This window comes from Macaca nemestrina, chromosome 7 (genome assembly GCF_043159975.1).
Source record: "Macaca nemestrina isolate mMacNem1 chromosome 7, mMacNem.hap1, whole genome shotgun sequence".
Taxonomy (NCBI): domain Eukaryota; kingdom Metazoa; phylum Chordata; class Mammalia; order Primates; family Cercopithecidae; genus Macaca; species Macaca nemestrina.
This window is the reverse complement of record NC_092131.1, coordinates 2263488-2283311: the sequence shown is the minus strand read 5'-3', so window position 1 is coordinate 2283311 and position 19824 is coordinate 2263488. Positions and strand designations below refer to the sequence as shown.

At 54.2% G+C, this 19824-nt stretch overlaps 1 protein-coding gene across 5 annotated transcripts in view; it reads right to left on the bottom strand.

Annotated features, from left to right (window-relative positions):
• LOC105489857 (BRF1 general transcription factor IIIB subunit) overlaps positions 1-19824 on the bottom strand; it is a 79394-nt gene that overhangs the window by 35434 nt on the left and 24136 nt on the right. For 4 of the 5 annotated variants that reach the window (XR_011625451.1, XM_011755047.3, XM_011755048.3 and 1 more), the window contains 2 exons: positions 16423-16596; positions 2800-2831 (listed from right to left, as the gene is read on the bottom strand). Coding sequence is in view for 4 of the 5 variants with exons in the window: in XM_011755047.3 (XP_011753349.2) it covers positions 2800-2831; positions 16423-16596 (206 nt within the window). In the remaining variant the exon portion in view is untranslated. Of the gene's footprint in view, positions 1-2799; positions 2832-16422; positions 16597-17934; positions 17945-19824 lie in introns of all 5 variants that reach the window. The other variant, XM_071099463.1, reaches the window with a different exon arrangement.

The window sequence follows — 19824 nt, the reverse complement described above, 5'->3', positions numbered from 1 at the left end:
TTCATCCCAGGCTTGCCCCTGGGGCCCCTGGGCCTCACAGGCTTGGCTAGTCTGGCCCTCTGCCGCTAGCCTCCCCCGAAGAATTCCCTCGCCTGACTGAGCCCGGCTCGTGGGCCCTTAGACAAGTCCCCTTGTCCTGGCACGCCAGTGGCACTTCCAGGTGCTTGCTGACTCTGGGGTACTGGGAGACCTAAGGGACTGAACACAAAGGGGCCTGTCTGCACTAGAGGCAGGAGACAGAGGCAGCGCTTTTTGGGGATACTTCTGATCAGGGACCCTGCCCGCTGGGAGGGCTGGGCCCCCACAGCAGCTCCTCCCTGGTCACCTTCCACCCCAGTGGGGCGCAGCTTCCGTCTTCTCCATTATATCCCTGAGAGCTCCATCACAAGGGTTGGTGGCTCACAGAGTGCGCCTTCTGAAGGAATTTCTCCTCCTCACAGTTTCTGGGGGTTCCAGGGATCCCTGGGGTCTGCTCACCAAACTGTGGGGCGTGTGAGCACATGTAGTGTGTGTGTGCATCTGCATGCGGTGTGCAGACATGCATGTGTGTACACATGCATACAGTGTGTCTAGGTGTGACTCATGCATGTAACGTGTGAGCACCCCAGCCCCTGTGCTGGGTCCCCGTCAGGCCCCTGCAACTTGACCGTCCTGATCCCACATCTCTCTTTAAGCCACAGCAGAACCAGATCTGCTGCCGGCCTCTGCCTGCCCACCTCAAACTCCACACCCTCAACCTTGTGTCCCAGAGACACAGGGATCGATGATATCTGAATGCTGCAAGTGAGGAATCTCCAAAGGGAATTTTTAAATGGAAGCATTTAAAAAGCCTTTACATTTAAAAAGTCATGTGTGCAAAACGCATGCAGATTTTTTGTTTTTGTGTGTTTGTCTGTTTTTGAGACAGTCTCACTCTATCGCCCAGGTTGGAGTGCAGTGGCGCGATCTCGGCTCACTGCAAGCTCTGCCTCCCGGGTTCACACCATTCTCCTGTCTCAGCCTCCTGAGTAGCTGGGATTATAGGCATCTGCCATGATGCCCAGCTAATTTTTGTATTTTTAGTAGAGACGGGGTTTCACCATGTTGGCCAGGCTGGTCTCGAACTCCTGACCTCAGGTGATCTGCCTGCCTCAGCCTCCCAAAGTGCTGGGATTACAGGTGTGAGCCACCACGCCCAGCCTAAACATATGCGGTTGTTTACAGAGTTGCTAACATGTATGAGGACCGTGTATTGGAAATCCTCCTGCTAACAGTCTAACAGTGGCTGCTCCCTGAGGGCAGAGGTCAGGGTGCAGCATGGCCAGCTGCCCCCCCAACTCTCTTGCTGGGCAGCAGGTGGATTCTGCCTGCAGACTGCCCTCATGGGTGTCTGAGGAGCTGTACGCCCAGGCCAGTGAGCAACCTGGGTCTGCCCTAAGGCAGGGATCAAGAGGGAGACTCCATGAGTTCTCCATGGGACCATCTGAGTCCCCAGGAGCCTGACCACTTCCGGAGCAGCTGCCTGGCCCTGGCACTCACACTCATCTTCCCTGGGCGTGGGGTTGGAAATGGGGTCATGTGGTTTTGCCCTGAACTGAGCACAGAGCATCTGAAATGTGGATTTGCTGGATTATCACAATTCCAGCAGAGTATTTTTAGCTTGACCACAAAATATTTCAGCAGTAGCTTCTGAGTTGCCATTTATAAAGACAGCTGGGAGGACAAGGACCCCAGGTGTCACCTGACACAGGCAGAAGCCTAACTGTGGGCTGCTGTCAAGGGCGGCAAGCCCCCGAGGACCAGAGGTGGCAGCACAGCCTATGGGTGCCCAGAACCCTGGAGGGCACCTGGATCTGGACACAGCTCCTTTCGGGGAGTGAAATCTACATGAATTCTGCATGTGGTCACAACTGCTTTCAATGGTATTTCTCTTTTTGAGTCCGCAGCAGCATGGTCACCAAGGAGCTGTGGTGCAGCCCCCAGCACTGTCCCTGCAGAGCCTCGATGCCCCTGCCCTGTGTCCTGTGTGCACAGGGGTCCCTGGGGTTGGTCTTTCCCCTCAGTCATGTGGAAAGAGAGATGTAACTGAAAATGCTTTCTGTGGTACCCAGAAAGTGAGTGTCTCCAAATAGAGTGTAATACAAGATTTTTCTACAATTTAAAATGCATGCAAGAGGCCAGGTATGGTTGTTCATGCCTGTGATCCCAGCACTTAGGGAGGCCTTGGTGGGAGGATTGTTTGAGCTCAGGAGTTCAAGACCAGCCTGGGCAACATGGCAAGACCCCGTCTCTACTAAAAATACAAAATAGTCAGACATGGTGGCAGGCACCTGTGGTCCCAGCTACTTGGGAGGCTGAGGTCGGAGGATCACTTGAGCCCGGGAGGCAGAGGTTGCAGTAAGCTGAGATCACGCCACTGTACTCCAGCCTGGGTGACAGAGCAAGACTCCATCTCATCAATACATAAATAAATAAAATGCAAGGTCAAAAGAAATAATCTCCTATACCAAACTAGGTACTCACAAAAAATTTTTTTAATTAAAAATAATCTCCTTTGTGTAGGACAAAAGTTCACAGTTCACCCAGGCCTAGCTAACACCCAACCATGCCCAGCACTGGCAGCTGCCCTCCTGCCATGGAGACCCACAATCCCACAAGTCTTGGACTGTGACCCCCAAGTGATGAAGGCCCTTCATCCTACAGACCAAAACTTCCTGTCCGGGCAGGCAGCACAGACCGGCCACTGAGACGCATGGAGGCACCTGGTGTACCCCGGTCACAACCCCAGGTGGGGAAAGATGCAGGACGGAGGTTGTCTACCTGAAGCAGGTCACTGAGATCCAGGAGCATGTCTGCAGTAGGAGTCAAGGATGCTGTCGAGCGGCTGGCAAGCTCAGGTTACCCTCCTACCTTCAAATGGGCAGGACCGCAGGACTGCACCCCCAGGGAGCTGGAGTTGCCCCTCCAAATATAAGCTCCACCTTTGATCAGAAAGGAAAGGTGGGATGGAAGCGAGGCGCAGCACGCTCAGGCCTCACCACAGCCTCCCAGCCCCAGGCACAAGTGAGACTTCTGTGAACCCAGTACCAGGACAAGGGACTGCAAGGAATGTGGGGCCAGTTTGGGGGAACCAGAAACGGTGGGGACTTCCATCTGATCCTGGAGAGAGCGTGCACCCCCACACACCCGCCTGCCCAGTCAGGTGCCCACCGTATGGTGGGTCTGCTGCCCACACACAGCACAGAAGACACAGTGGCACTCGTGCTCCATCCCAAGGGCACTTCCTGAGCACCTATCGGGCGCCAGGCAGGCAGTCCTCCCGGGAGACAGAAACATAGACCTGGGGCTCCCCTGGTGAATAGTGAGCCTGCAGGCACCACCGGGGGCTGTGCTCAAGAGGCAGGTGTGGGGACCCCGCACAGGACCTGCCCTCGCTCAGATGCACAAACAGGACCAAGAATGTGTCTTAAGTGATTCAAAACTCAGATGGACACATAAGTTATCAAACACAAGTCACTGGTCAATACAACCTGCCAGACAGCTGACGTGCACATTACTCGTGGGCCCACTGTAGCTTTGAGAAGCCACTAAGGACACCTCCTGGAGCTGGATCAGGCATCCAGAGCCGGCGTCCAAAGGAAGATCCCTGGGACCAGAGCAGCAAAGCCCCACCATGCAAGAACCTCGCAGGCAGTCCGACGGTGAGGACGCCAGCCCACTCCTCCAAGCCCTGGGCTGGAGGCCCCTGACCTCTCTTGCAACTCCATGCAGAACAGCAAGGCCTCCCACCCTAAGAAGGCACCAGGGCTGGGCACAGGGGCATTCAAACACAGAGGAGAACCCCCAGGACGGCTGGGACGTGAGCAGTGAGGCCTGTGAACAAAGGTGCATCTGAAGGCAAGCAGTCCCAGAGGGCTGTGACGATGGGCAGGACAGACCGCAGCACAGCCAACAGACTTGAGAGAGGCACTAAGAGAAGACTGGGGGTGGGGGTGGGGACAGTGACATCAAAGGAAACCAAAGGAAGGCAGTAAGAACTACCTGGGGAAACACCCGTGACAGCCAACACACACAAACAGGAAAAACCAACGAGGCCAGAAGGCTACATCGTGTGTGTGACTCCAAGCATACACCTTCTGGAAAAGCCAAAACTATGGAGATCGCATTAGGTCAGTGGCCACCAAGGGCTGGGGAAAGGGAGGGTGGGCGGCTGGAGTGGAGGGTTCCAGGACACTGCAGCTCTGGTGGGTTCACGTATTGCATACTTGTGAAAACCCATAGAAGGCACAGCGCCAAGAGGGAACCTCAATGTGAACTGTGGACTTTTGTTACCAACAACTTGGCAAGACGGGCTCATCAACCGTAACGAGTGGACCAGTTAACACAAGATGTTAATAACGCAGGGGAATCGGGGACTAAATGTGGTGTATGGGAACTCTGTGCCGTCTACACAATTTTTCTTTAAGACTGCTCTAAGAAATGAACTCTATTGGGCCGGGCGCAGTGGCTCACACCTGTAATCCCAGCTCTCTGGGAGGCCGAGGCGGGCGGCTCACGAGGTCAGGAGATTGAGACCATCCTGGCTAACATGGTGAAACTTTGTCTCTATTAAAAATACAAAAAAATTAGCCGGGCGAGGTGGCGGGCGCCTGTAGTCCCAGCTACTTGGGAGGCTGAGGCAGGAAAATGGCATGAACCCAGAAGGCGGAGCTTGCAGTGAGCCAAGATCACGCCACTGCACTCCAGCCTGGGCGACAGAGCGAGACTCTGTCTCAAAAAAAAAAAAAAAAAAGAAAAGAAATGAACTCTATTTAAGGCCAGGCGCTGTGCCTCACGCCTATAATCCCAACACTTTGGGAGGCCGAGGTGGGAGGATCACCCGAGGTCAGGAGTTTGAGACCAGCCTGGCCAACATGGTGAAACCCTGTCTCTACTAAAAATACAAAAATTACCCAGGCGTGGTGGCAGGTGCCTGTAATCCCAGCTACTTGGGAGGCTGAGGTGGGAGAACTGCTTGAACCCAGGAAGCAGAGGTTGCAGTAAGCCAATAGTGCACCACTGCACTCCAGCCTGGGCAACAGAGCGAGACTCCGTCTCAAAAAAAAAAAAAAAATGAACTCTATTTAAATAAGAATAATAATAAAGGCCAAAAAAAAAAAAAAAAAAGACATAACTATTCAACAGAAGCTTCATGAAGACAAAAAAAAAGCCAACAAGCACATGAAAAAGAACTCAACTGCATTAATCATCAGAAATACAAACAAAACTGTGGCACTGCCACAAGCCCACGAAGTCACTGAATGCCAGGAGGATGTGGAGCAAGCATAGCTCACCCATGCTGCTGATGGAAGCGTGAAGTGGTACAACCACCTTGGGAAAAGGCCTGGAAGTTTCTTATACAACTAAATACACACCTCTGACCTACCTATTCCACTCCTAGGTATTTACCCAAGAGAAATAAAAACAGATGTCAGTCAGGTGCAGTGGCTCACACCCATAATCCCAGCACTTTAGGAGGCTGAGGCCAGTAGATCACCTGAGCCCAGGAGTTGAAGACCAGCCTGGGCAACACAGTGAGACCCTGTCTCTACAAAAAAATCCAAAAATTAGCCGGGTATGGTGACAAACACTTGTTATCCTAGCTACTCAGGAGGCTGAGGCAGGAGGACTGCTTGCATGCAAGAGGTCGAGGTTGCAGTGAAATGTGATTGTACCACTGCAACTCAGCCTGGGCCACAGAGACTCTGTCCCTAAAAACAAAAAGAAGTATGTCCACAAAAAGACTTGTAGAAGAATGTTCATAGCAGCTTCATTCAGAACAGCCAAAAATAGGGAGCAGTCCAGGTGTCCATTAATACAAGAATACTCTGGCTTGTATTCACACAGCAATACCACTCAGCATACAAAACACCATGGGTGCCTCTCAAAACCATGTCTGCCGGACACAGGGCTCACGCCTGCAATCCCAGCACCTTGGGAGGCAAGGCAGGCAGTTGCTTGAGGCCAGGAATCTGAGACCAGCCTGGCTTACATAGCAAAATCCTGTCTCTACTAGAAATACAAAAGATTAGCCGGACGTGGTGGCATGCCCCTGTAGTCCCAACTACTTGGGAGGCTAAGGCATAAGAATCGCTTGAACCCAGGAGACAGAGGTTGCAGTGAGCTGAGATGGAACCACTGCACTCCAGCCTGAGCGACAGAGCTACGTTCTGTCACCAAAAAAAAAAAAAAAAAAAAGGCATGTGAAGTGATAGGGGCGCAGATCATATGATTCCATTTATAGGGCATTCTAGAACAGGCACAACTGGTCTGTAGTGGAAGGAAATCAAACAGCGGCTGCCTCTTGTGGGTCTGGGACTTTTGGAAGGGGCATGAGGCCTGTCCACAGAGCCCTTCTCTGGGCTGACAGGTGACTGTTTGTCAGAACTCTCCAGATGGAGCAATTAGAGCCTGTGCATCTCACTTTATGCCAACTTTACCTTCAAAGGAGAAAAAGATCCAGGAACGATGCTCACCTCTACTCAGCTGATGGGCTGCCTGCTGAAGGGCTGTGTGCAGTACACAGACGTCTGCAACTTGCCTTGAAACGTGCCAAAAAATAAGACGGTGAGGGCAGCATAGCTTTGGGGAGCGGACCACAAGTGTGAGCGAGGGACTCCACAATTCACTTCAACTTTGCAGGTGTTTGAATTTTTTTTTTTTTGAGATGAAGTCTTGCCCTGTAACCCAGGCTGGAGAGCAATGGTGCGATCTTGGATCACTGCAACCTCTGCCTACAGTTCAAGCAGGTTCAAGAAATTCTCCTGCCTCAGCCTCCCAAGTAGCTGGGACTACAGGTGTGCACCACCACGCCTGGCTAATTTTTTCGCATTTTTAGTAGAGACAGGGTTTCACTATGTTGGCCGAGCTGGTCTCAAACTCTTGACCTCAGGTGATCTCCCCACCTCAGCCTCCCAAAGCGCTGGAATTACAGACATTAAGCCACTAAGCTCAGCAGAAAATTTTCGTAATAAAACAATGGGATAAGTGTGTACATTTTAAAAGGAGCTTCGAATTAAACATTTAACGAGGTTAAAATGACTGCTTTCCCTGAAACGAAAATCACCCGGCACTTGATCCGCATTCACCTGGCTCTATCAGGAGCTTCCAGGGAAGTTTCCAGACAATGGAAGCTCAATTATGTGCTTCCCTTACGAGGACATCACATTCTCTCTGGCCAATCCTGGGAGGGCCCATTAATGCCTTTGGGGCCCAACCTACAGGTCCCCCAGCTAATGAGCTTCTGGGGCTCTGGAGGCTCTCCTGTGTCCAGCATGGCCAGTACCGGTGTCCTCCCAGCAGCCCCTCCCTTTTGCTGAGCAGCTGCTTCTGACCATCTGGGAATTCCAAAAACGTCTGCAGAGAAGAGGTCCTGTCTGAGGCCCCCAGGGTGCGAGAGCCTGGATTCTGCCAGCTGGGGCCTCTTTTCGCCTCCCTTATGGCCCCTGCCATGCTGTGCTGGGTAGTCTTCTGCTCAGTGCAGCCGAGTGCCAGTCAAAGGAGAGATGCGTGAGCACAACAGAGGGCAGGTGACACAATGCCCTCAAAGGGCGCCAGACATTCCTGAGTGCGGTAGAGGCCCACGCGAGACTCCCATCAGCAGATGACAAGGCCCGGAAACGGTCCAGTCATGACGGTGCAGCCCTGCACCCCACTGCTGTGCCATCAAACGGCCCCGGGTCCAGGAACCAACCAGGCTTCCCCACCACAGCTGTGGACAACACAGCAAGGAGCCACTCCACCGTGAAGAGGATGGGGAAACTGAAGCCGCCCACACCCTGGCTGGCTGCATGATGCTTGCAGGGAGAAAAGCTGCAGACGGGTCCTGACTCAGACAGACACATTTTCCTTAAGTGGAAAAGTTTACAGAGATTTAAATACGGCAGAACTAAAATTTAAAAGAACAAGAAATTTCTCTCAACAGCCTCACATACAAATGCTTTTACTGGATACCCAAAGAGAGAAACAAGGGAAACTGCTCTTGTATATACAGCCCCACAGAAAGGGCTGTGTCCACAACAGTCAGCAGTGGAGGGGCCAGCAGGGGCCCCACCCTGAGTGGACACCACCATTCCTGGTCCCATGGGACTGGAGAGGGGGACTGAGGTGCCCACACGGTGTGAGGACCAAGGAGCAAAACCCACACCAGTGTCTCAGCTCGGGCCTCCTTCCAATTCGCGCCAATTCTAATGAGCTGTCATAGTCTGGCAGTGCCAGGCCAGGACTGCCTGAGGACAGAAGTTCAAGACCAGCCTGGACAACACAGCGAGACCCCATCTCTATTTTTTTAAAAATGTGGCTGGGCACGGTGGCTCACGCCTGTAATCCCACCACTTTGGGAGGCCGAGGCGGGCAAATCATAACGTCAGGAGTCTGAGACCAACCTGGCCAATATGGTGAAACCCCATCTCTACTAAAAATACAAAAGTTAGCTGGGCATGGTGGCGTGTGCCTATAATCCCAGCTACTTAGGAGACTGAGGCAGGAGAATCGCTTGAACTGGCAAGGCGGAGGTTGCAGTAAGCCAAGATTGCGCCACTGCACTCCAGCCTGGGCGACAGAGCGAGACTCCGTCTCAAAAAAAAAAAAAAAGGCCAGGCCTGGTGGCTCATGCCTGTAATTCCAGCACTTTGGGAGGCCGAGACGGGTGGATCACGAGGTCAGGAGATCGAGACCATCCTGGCTAACACGGTGAAACCCCATCTCTACTAAAAATACAAAAAATTGGCCGGGCGCGGTGGCTCAAGCCTGTAATCCCAGCACTTTGGGAGGCCGAGATGGGCGGATCACGAGGTCAGGAGATCGAGACCATCCTGGCTAACACGGTGAAACCCCGTCTCTACTAAGAAATACAAAAAATAGCCGGGCGAGGTGGCAGCGCCTGTAGTCCCAGCTACTCGGGAGGCTGAGGCCGGAGAATGGCGTGAACCCGGGAGGCGGAGCTTGCAGTGAGCTGAGATCCGGCCACTGCACTCCAGCCTGGGCTACAGAGTGAGACTCCGTCTCAAAAAAAAAAAAAAAAAAAAAATACAAAAAATTAGCCGGGCATGGTGGCGGGCGCCTGTAGTCCCAGCTACTCGGGAGGCTGAGGCAGGAGAACAGCATGAACCCAGGAGGTGGAGCTTGCAGCGAGCTGAGATCTTGCCACCGCACTATAGCCTGGGCGACAGAGCGAGACTCCGTCTCAAAAAAAAAAACAAAAAAAGTCGGAGCCTAGTGCTCACAGTCTCTCTTGGCAAGGGAAAATAAAAGTTTAGAATTCAGGGGCTTCCGAGCCAGCCAGACGCGAGGGGCCATGGGGCCAAGCTGCCAAGAGAAAAGGAAGCAACTTCAACAAGCGAGCAGGGCACAGTGCACTCAAGTCCCTTCACGGCAGCGGCCACCCCAGGAGCCACAGGCACCAGGCTGAGGCCCACCAAGCCCAGAAGTCAGCTCTGAAAGACAAAAGAGCTGAGCAGGAAGTTCTGCAGTCCCGAGGTGCCAGGAAGGAATACCTGGGTCCTGCCACGACCCTTCAGCCGGGAACCAAGACGGACCAGCAGCAACTGGATCAGAGTGAGCTACCTGCGTGCTCTCTGCTTGCTCAAGAAAAGTTAAATTCCCAGTGGGGCGCGGTGGCTCATGCCTGTAATCCCAGCACTTTGGGAGGCTAAGGCGGGTGGATCACGAGGTCAGGAGATCGAGACCATCCTGGCTAACACGGTGAAACCCCGTCTCTACTAAAAATACAAAAAAAAATTAGCCGGGCGTGGTGGTGGGTGCCTGTAGTCCCAGCTACTCGGGAGGCTGAGGCGGGAGATTGGTGTGAACCCAGGAGACGGAGCTTGTAGTGAGCCGAGATCGTGCCACTGCACTCCAGCCTGAGTAACAGAGCGAGACTCCATCTCAAAAAAAAAAAAAAAAAATTAGGTGGGCATGGTGGCATGCACCTGTAATCCCAGCTACTCGGGAGGCTGAGGCAGGAGAATCACTTGAACCCGGAAGGCGGAGGTTGCTGTGAGATGAGATCACGCCACTGCACTCTAGCCTGGGTGAGGCAGCGAGACTGTCTCAAAAAAACAAACAAACAAACAAAAAACTGTGTGATGTAACAAAACTCACCTAGAGAGAAATGTATAGCCTTGAGTGCTTCTGTTAGAAAAAACAGGCCAGATGCAGCAGCTCACACCTGTAAACCCAACACTTTGGGAGTCCAAGGTGAGAAGATAACTGGAACCCAGGAGTTTGAGACCAGCCTGGACAATACAGTGAGACCCCATCTCTAGTGCACCTATGGTCCCGGCTACTCAGGGCGCTGAGGCGAGAGAGTTGCCTGAGCCAAGGAGCTGGAGGTTGCAACGAGCTATGGTGGTGCCACAGCAGTACAGCCTGGGAGAACAGAGCAAGACCCTGTTTTCTAAAAAATTTTTAAAAATTAATCAGTGTTATTTACATTAAGTAACAGATTAAGGGGGAAATATACATGAAAAAATCATACCAATAAATACATTAAAAGCATGTGTTTGATAAAATTCAGTATTTTTCATGACAAAAACTCTTGGAAAATTAGAAAGCAAGGTCACATCCTCAAGCTGATAAAGAACCCTGTACACAAAAGTCTACCGCAGATACGTACACAAAAGTCTACCGCAGATACGTACACAAAAGTCTACCGCAGATACGTACACAAAAGTCTACCGCAGATACGTACACAAAAGTCTACCGCAGATACGTACACAAAAGTCTACCGCAGATACGTACAGCAAAAGTCTACCGCAGATACGTACACAAAAGTCTACCGCAGATACGTACACAAAAGTCTACCGCAGATACGTACACAAAAGTCTACCGCAGATACGTATGCAAAAGGTAGAAAACACCCTCCCAGGACAGGAGACAGCCAGGCATGTCTCCCGCCCCAGGACCACGCTGAGTCCTCGGCATACAAAAGGCAGGACGAGTAGATGAGAGGTGTGTGGGTTAGAAGGGAAGAACCAAGGCCGGGCCGGTGGGCTAACACCTAGAATCCTACCACTTTGGGAGACTGAGGGGGGCGGATCACTTGAGCTCAGGAGTGTGAGACCAGCTTGGACAATACAGTGAAACCCCATCGCTACAAAAAGTACAGAAATTAGCCAGGTGTGGTGGTGTATGCCTGTAGTCCAGCTACACGGGAGGCTGAGGTGGAGGATTGCTTGAATCTGGGAGGCAGAAGCTGCAGTGAGCCAAGACGGCACCACTGCACTCCAGCCTGGGCGATCAAGTGACACCCTGTCTCATGAAAAAAATGAAAGAAGTACAACTGGCATTATGAGCAGCAGACACAGTTGTGTGCATTAAAAGAGAGACTCCAAAACTCAAACAGTAAGATTGACAATTCAATTTGGTAGGAATGATGTATTAACAATGTCAACATACGAAACTCAGCTAAACCTCTGCTACGCCAGCAACAAGACACCACTGACAAGGGGCCCACAGGGGCCCGCGCTGGGTGCGCCTGTTTCCAGGTCAGCCTTTTGGAAGTCTGAAATGGCAACTTCTTTTTTTTTTTTGAGACGGGCTCACTCTGTTGCCTAGGCTGGAGTGTAGTGGTGTGATCATGGCTCACTGCAGCCTCAACCTCCTGGGAGCAATCCTCCCACCTCAGCCTCCCCAGTAGGTGGGACCACAGGTGCGCAACACCAGCCGGGCTGATTTTTCTTTCTTTTTTTTGTAGAGACGGGGTTTCACCATGTTGCTCAAGATGGTCTCAAACTCCTGGACTCAAGCGATCCTCCTGCCTGGGCCTCCCATGTGATGGGATTTACAGGCTGAGCCACTGTGCCTGACCTGAAATGCCAACTTCTTCATGCCTAATGATGTGTGCGCCATTTGATTCCCTCATCAGCCGTCCTGATACCTTCTTCTGACCACTTAAAACTGTTACAAATACCCTGTCCTTGAGGAGGCAGCAGAGGGAGAGGAGCAGGAACAAGGGGGTCTGGTGGCAGAACGAGGTGCTGGTCAGAACAGGAGGGCAGAGAAGTGTGGGCTCTGAAAGCCCATTCCAGACCCCAGAATGGAATCAGCCAAATGCACACGGCCCCTGCTGACCTGAACGCACATTCCTGCAGCCTAAGAGAGGAGCTGGGTCTGAAGGGAGTATGGCGGCTGGCAGCAGAGGCCTTGCTCCCACGCGTGGCCAGGCATGACATGGAGGCTGAGCTGGTGGGCCATGGGAGCTGGGCATGCTCTCTGCAGACCTACGTGGGGACAGGTGATGGCACCATCCACAATGCTGGCCCCAGGGCTCGGACGCCCTCAAGGGCTCACCAGCCTGTCACCATCCAAAAGATGCCCTCTCACATGCAGGCCTAGGGCAGCCTGGCTGGACAGGAACAAATGTGAAAGATCCACACACCAGCTGTGGGCAGAAGCGGCAATGACAAGTCGAGACACAGCCAGGAGAAGCACGCTGGCCACACACTACCTGCTCGTTCCAGGAGACACACAGCCAGGAGAAGCACGCTGGCCACACACTACCTGCTCAGCAACGGCAGGGCTGCTTGTTCCAGCTGAGTCTCTGCCCAGCAGGTCCTGCGTCTCAGTCCTGCTGCCCAGGCAGCCTCCCTGGGCTGGGAGCCAGGAGCAGACTCAGGCCTGGGTCAGCCGGGCCTCACCAGACTCAGTGGGACTCAGCAGCGCACTGTTCCTCCTCCAGGAATCCGGGACTGGCTGTGTCAGCCGCGAGGCTGCGGGGCCAAGAAGAGGTGAGTGTGCACAGCCCCCAGTACTTTCGGGGTGATGGTGGACACACCTGAGGAGTGGGCAACAATGAAGGGTGGGCAGGAGGAGGAATGAGCCTGGATGTTCTTAAATCAAGCCCTTGCTCCTTCTGAGAGAGGACTTCTCGTATCCAGTCCTGGACTCCGGGCACTGGTCCCACCCATGCGCTGGATGATGCAACAGGAGGATCCTGGGGGGCCTCGCCTGGGGTGGGGGCCGTGCACCCCACAATGTGAGCTCACTGCACAGGACCCTCCACGTCCTGCTGACAGCAGGGTGGGGGTGGGGTGGTGGGTGCTGCTGTGCCCTGACTGAAGGGGGCAAGTCCAGAAGGTGAGCGGGAGCTGCGCAGGCAGCAGGGCTGGGTCAGGCAGCCCTGTCTCGGAGAAGAGAGCCTGGCTGCACACACCCTCTCCTGGGGGGATTTTCTGTGGAAGGGAAGTGGGTGGAGCTATTGAGGAAACTGAGGCAGCACAGGAGCCCAGCCAGCCAGCTGGGGCTGCAGGAGGTGAGAACAGGGGCCACAGAGCCAATGCAGGTCAGCAGGGAGGGAGAAGGCACAGGGGCAAGAGAGAACGAGGAGGGCGGTGAGAGACAGACATGTACAGGATGGGTCTGGGGGCTCTGGCTGGCACGCCTAGGGCACGGTGCTGCCAGCAACCTGAAGGGAGGGCAGAGCGGGACATGCTACACCTGGCCTGACCCACTTCCCTGTAAAGCGCCGGCACAGCTGGGGTGGGCTGGGAAGTGAGGGATACGGCTACCCGAGACCAGCCCGGAGCATCCTCTGAGGATGCTGAAGGGAGCCCCACCAGGCCACCAGCAGCCAGAGGGGCTAGAGTGCAGTCTCCCGTGAGCACAGCCCTGTTCCAAGCTGTCTTGTCCTTAGCAGCTTTACAAGGTACAAGTTCGTGCCACAGACCTGCCTGTTCATGATGCACCGGGCAGTGGGTTTTCGCATATCCCCAGAGCTGAGCAACCACCACAAGGATCTAATTTCAGAATGCCTGGGGGACACGGGGTGGCTTCCTGGATGCTGCCGCTGTGAGCAGTGTGTGTGGGGGACACGGGGTGGCTTCCTGGATGCTGCTGCTGTGAGCAGTGCGTGGGAGCCTCGGTGGATTTTCAGAATGCCTGGGGTACACGGGGTGGCTTCCTGGATGCTGCCGCTGTGAGCAGTGTGTGTGGGGGACACGGGGTGGCTTCCTGGATGCTGCCGCTGTGGGCAGTGTGTGTGAGCCTCGGTGGCCATGCAGGTGCTTTCCCCTCGGGCAGACACCTAGTAGGACTGCTGGGGCATGTGGGAACTTTGTGGCTAAATGTGGTCCCACCAGGCTCAGAGGCAGCCCCAGCAGTGCCGCAGGACTCCTCTCCATCCTGCCTGTCATCACCCCATGAGGGCCCACGTCCCAGGGCATCTGTCCCCCCACAGGAGGCCCGGTGAGGCAGCAGCACAGACACGGTGCCACCCCACCTTGCTGACACCGGGGTTCCAGTGCCGCCCTAGGCCCTGCTCCACAGAGGTCCCCACACGGTTCCTACAAACACAAGGGAGGCACAGCCAGGTGCTGACCCTGGACTCTGCTCAGCTTCTCTCTCAGGGTCTTGGTCTGCCCCTAAGAGAGCAGGGTCGGAGCAGGCCTCTCAGCGGGACCCCAGGGTGGAGCTGGGGCTAGGACGAGCAGACAGCAGCCAGGGTGGGGCAGGGATGTGGGCGTGGGTTCTGTTTCTCAGCCTTCACTGGGCTGCCTGGGCACTTCTCATCATCCCTAAAGACGTGTGTGCGTTAAGCGCTTTTACGCAGAAAAGACAAATTTCAAAATGTTAAAAGGACATTTTAAGGGTTGGGTGCAGTGGCTCATCACGCCTGTAATCCCAGCACTTTGGGAGGCCAGGGCAGGTGGATCAGTTGAGGCCAGGAGTTCGAGACCAGCCTGGCCAACATGGTGAAACCCCATCTCTACTAAAAATACAAAAAAATTAGCCAGGCAAGGTGGTGTACATCTGTAATCCCAGCTACTCAAGAGGCTAAGGCATGAGAATGACTTGAACCCGGGAGGAAGAGGTTGCAGTAAGCTGAGATACTGCCACTGCACTCCAGCCTGGGTGACAGAGCGAGACTCTGTCTGGAAAAAAAAAAAAAAAGTAACATTTTAATGAAAGATCCTGATACTGAGGGTTGCCTGGCCAGAGGCACAGTCAGCAGGTTCCCCAGCTCGCCATCTCCAGGAGCCCTCCCTGCACCCCATTCAAAAGAGAAGCAAACTACCAGGATCACCTGGCACCCGGGACACCCCTCGAGGGAGACCAACCAGAAAAACACAGACCAGGACAGATAAGAGCTCAAGGCGAGGCGATGTCACGCCAAGGAAGATGGGAGATTGTAAGAAAGATTCAGAAAACACAGAGACTCTTAGAAATGAAAACATCAAAGAAATGAGACAGCTCTGCTGGAAGCTAAAGTTCGGGTGCTGTCCCAAAGTGAAAAGATGGCCATTGCAAAAGAAGGATGAGATAACCAGATGGGTTCACTGTGGCAGGCCAAGTAATAGAGAAAAAGGGAGAGAAATCTAACGACTAATTCAATAGAAGCTCAGGACAAGAGGCTGTTGGACAGCAAAGGCCTGCTGGGCTCACATTGCCGTGAGATTTCTGAACATGGAGATTAGAGGCAAGGAGCTAAAGTCCCACAGCTGCATGGCAAGGGCCAGGAGCCAGAGGGCCACGGAGCTGCCCAGTGAGAACGCTGGAGGCAAGGCGACAGCAGGGGCGCAGGCTGGGAGACAGACATGTGGCCAGGCATGCCGCGCCCACCAGACACGGGGCAGGGAGGGGGACCACCTGCAGAGGATCGAAGGCACCTCACAAGATGAGGAGGGTGTGGACCAGGAAGTAGAGTTCCATGCAGGGGAGGTGAAGGGAGCCCCCAGAGAGCAGGGTAAAGATGCAGGTGCACAGCAGGTGTGGACAGCACAGCACAGAGCAGAGGAGGCTGGAAGGCTCTGGGCTCCCCCGTCAAGAGGCCGAAGGCAGTTCCTGACCCATGTGTGTGTCTGCAGAGGGCAGCAGCGGGCACAGGACCAGATGCACAGAGAGCAGTACAAGAGAACACCAGACACTGGCACCTCCACACAAGGCCAAGCTCACCCACCGCCCGTAGTTACGGTGTCCACGCACAAGGCCAAGCTGTACACCGCTGAGGGTCGGTGGCCTCCTCGCCCACTGCCCGCAGTCACGGTGTCCACAGCCACAAGCACTCAGCGCATGCCTGGCTGCAGCCCACTCAGCAGCAGGACCCCACCTGCTCAGGCCAGACGGCGGCCTGAACCACAGGGGACTTGGATACAGCACCCCAGGCGCAGTAGGTCCACAAGCGGGGAGAATCCAGGGCATGATTCCCAGGGACCAATAGAACCCTCGCTCTGCACGCCCAAGGGCTAAGGGAGGAAGGCAGGTGCCCAGATCCCCAGTTCTTCAATCCAGTAAAAGGAGAACCCAAATTCAGAAAGCCCTGGATCAACTGAAACAGTTCTTCCAATAAGGTGTTTTTCAATTAAAGACAAATACCAAGTTACTGCAACTACCAAGTCCCAATATTTGAGGGGAGCCAACTAAGCATCAAGATTAGGCCCTCTGGGAGGCTCTCAAACCAAAGGATACGCGGCGTGCCCTCCGTGCGGCAGACCAGGTAGAGGCAGGCGGCGATCACGTGGGCCATCTTCCGGCCGCGGGTCAGGTGCCTGCTCACGGCCATCTTGAAGAAGTTGAAGGCGGTGTCCAGGCAGTGCTGGTTCAGCTGCAGCTGGTTCCCCAGGTGATGGATGTGGCGCCGCCCTAGGACACAGCACGAGACAGCTCTTAGCCAAACGTTCCCGCAGAACATGAAAAGTATCACACGGCTGCAGTAGCAACTTTAAGAATACGGATTTGTGCTTTCCCTTATAAGTTTCTGAGCTCACTTTTTCTGTGTGGGTTCCAATCACATTTTATTTACAGACACTGAAATGTGAATTTTCTGTGATCTCCACGTGCCATGAGATCCTGTTCTGCATGTTTCCCTTCTTTAGGCTCTGGGTGGCATGTGTGGTGTGGCTCAGTGTGCCTCTCTCCGGGGCTCTGAGGTGCAGTGTGTCTGGCAAGGGCTTGGTTTGCGCTGGCTGGCAGGTGCTATGCCCCTGACTGCCCTGGGCTACGGTGGGAATGCCCCTTTTCCTACAGCCACATGCCCCAGCGCCACCTCCTTCCCCAGCCACAGAGAGGTTGGGCCAGCCCACCCCTCCCTTCTTAGCAGGGCCCACTCTGCTCAGCCCAGCCCCCACCAGCCTCTCCTCTAAGAGCCAGCCACCTGGCCTGAGAAAGGGCCAGCCTAGAGCTATCCCCTGCACCTGCCTAGCGGAAGGGCCATGGCAAGGGCATGCCCAGCAGACCAGAGGCCACTGCACCCTCCTAGGGGCTGCGAGGTGCTGGAGGTGGCCAGGACGGCAGCATCCGAGCACACGCGTTCCCCTGGAGCAAGACCTTCCCAAAGCTGCGGGCCACATGATGGCATCAGGAGGGGAGCGGCAGAGCTGCCCTGCAGGCAGAAGGAACCTTGGGAAACAAATGCCAATGCAGGGCGAAGGTGCAGAGCACAGGCTGTGTGGGGAGCGCCTGGGTCAGCCTCACTGCCCCACTCTGTCTGTAGAGCACAGGCTATGTGGGGAGCTCCTGGGCCAGCCTCACTGCCCCCACTTCTGTCTGTAGAGTTGGTGCCGTGGGCAGGCAGCCTGTGCTCCAGGCAATAAGCCCCATGGGGTACCCAGAGGACATGTACGGTGGGTCACAGCTCGATGCAGAGGAGAGCTGCCGTCATGGAGATTCCAGTTCCCACTGTGTCCTCTGGCACCCAAACCCCCAGTCCTCCTGCAAAGACTACCCAAGGCAGCCTCCATCCCCACATGAAGTCAAAAACTGACCTCCCAGATTCATTTGATAAGGGCACATGAGCTGGAGAAGGTGAGGGCTGATGTTCTGCTCACGCCAAACTTCACTAATGATGACCAGCAGCCAGAGGTGGGCAGCTGCTGAGCCTGCATCCCAAGGAAGCTGGTGGCCAGGGTACACAGTCTGGCAGGTCTGAGTCAAGCCTCACACTGTGCCAGGCCCCTGGCAGTCAGCAGCACCACACGGAGCCCCAGCCCTGCTGTGGCCCTGCCACCGTGAGCACCTAAGGTTACCTGCCTGGAGCTCATACAGCTCTGAGGCCTGCAGTCCAGCTGAACTGACATGGAAGGCTGGTCACTGTCCCCAGAGCTGAGGCCTGGTCACAGCCAAGACCCCAACAGAACGGACAGAAAGGGCACCGTGCCGGCTGCCAGCTGTGCATGTGCAGCACCAGCCAGACACACCAGCACAGACCATCCCCATGGCCCAGCAAGGCCCAGAGGGAAACAGAGTCAGCTGACAGGTGACCCGCTGAAGCTATCACTCCTTACCTACCAGCTCTCTGCTGTATGTTTGGAAAATTCTGTAATAAAAGGTGAGAGAGAGGTACTCTCTGGAAACCACACACTTGAGGTTGGGACCTGATCCCAAGCCCCGACTCCACAGGCACCAGCTCATGTTCCCAGCATGCAAGGGTGCTATGGTCTGAATGTTTGACTCCTCCTAAAATTCCTATGTTGAAATCCTAACCCCTACGGGGATGGTATTAAGATGCAGGGCCTTTGGGGGTGACTAGGTCAGGAGGCAGAGCTCTAATGATCAGCTCAGTGCCCTTAAAAACGGGACCCCAAAGAACTAGCCCAGCTCTTCCACCACGTGAGGCCACAGTGAGAAGGAGCTGTCTGTGGGCCAGAGGCGGCCCTCATGAGAGAGCTGGGGCGGAGGCAGCTGTCTCCCCCATTTCCATCTGGAACTTTCCGGCTCCAGAAGTGTGAGAAACACATTCCTGCTGTCTCGCCTCTCTGGTCTGTGGTGTGCTGTTACAGCGGTCCAAAAGGACTAAAATGGGGGGCTTACGACGACTGCAGTAAGTTATTGTTTACCATCTTCTTTCTTTTTTTTGAGACAGAGTCTCGCTCTGTCGCCAGGCTGGAGGGCAGTGGCGCAATCTCAGCTTACTGCAACCTCTGCCTCCCGGGTTCAAGCAATTCTCCTGCCTCAGCCTCTTGAGTAGCTGGGATTACAGGCGCACGCCACCGCACCCAGCTAATTTTTTGTATTGTTAGTAGAGACAGGGTTTCACCCTGTTGGCCAGGATGGTCTCAAACTCCTGACCTCGTGATCCGCCCACCTCAGCCTCCCAAGGTGCTGAGATACAGGCATGAGCCACTGGGCCTGGCCAAAGATGTTATTAATAAACAGATATTCACATAGAAACCAACTACTAATTAGCTAGCCATAGCCTGTGAGTCTCCTTAGACTTCCTTCCAATGAATGAATTCTAAAGTAAACTCAGGCTGGGTGCCGTGGCTCATGCCTGTAGTAATCCCAGCACTTTGGGAGGCCAAAGCAGATAGATCACTTGAGCCCAGAAGTTCAAGACCAGCCTGGGCAGCATAGTGATATCCAATTGCTAAAATAAATAAATAATCAGCCGGGTGTGGTGGTGCAAGCCTGTAGTCCCAGCCAAGGCAGGAGGACTGCTTGAGCCTGGAAGGTTGAAGCTGCAGTGAGCCATGATTTTGCCACTGCAGTCCAGCCTGGGCAGCAACAGAGCGAGACCCTGTCTCCAAAAAAAAAAGATTTGAGGCATATCAGCACCTACACGTAAAGTATAAAGCCATAAAGCTTCTAGAGGAAAACACGAGTATCTTCAGACCTTGGAGTAGGTAAGAATTTCTTGAACAAGTCACAAACAGCCCTAACCATAAAAACTGACATACTGAGACTTCACTAAAATTAAGAAATTTCTGGCGGGGTGCAGTGGCTCACATCTGTCATCCCAGCACTTTGGGAGGATCACTGGAGCCCAGGAGTTGAAGACAAACCTGACCAACATGGTGAGATCCCCCATTTCTATTTTGAAAAAAAAAGAATTGGCTGGACGCAGTGGCTCACGCCTGTAATCCCAACACTTTT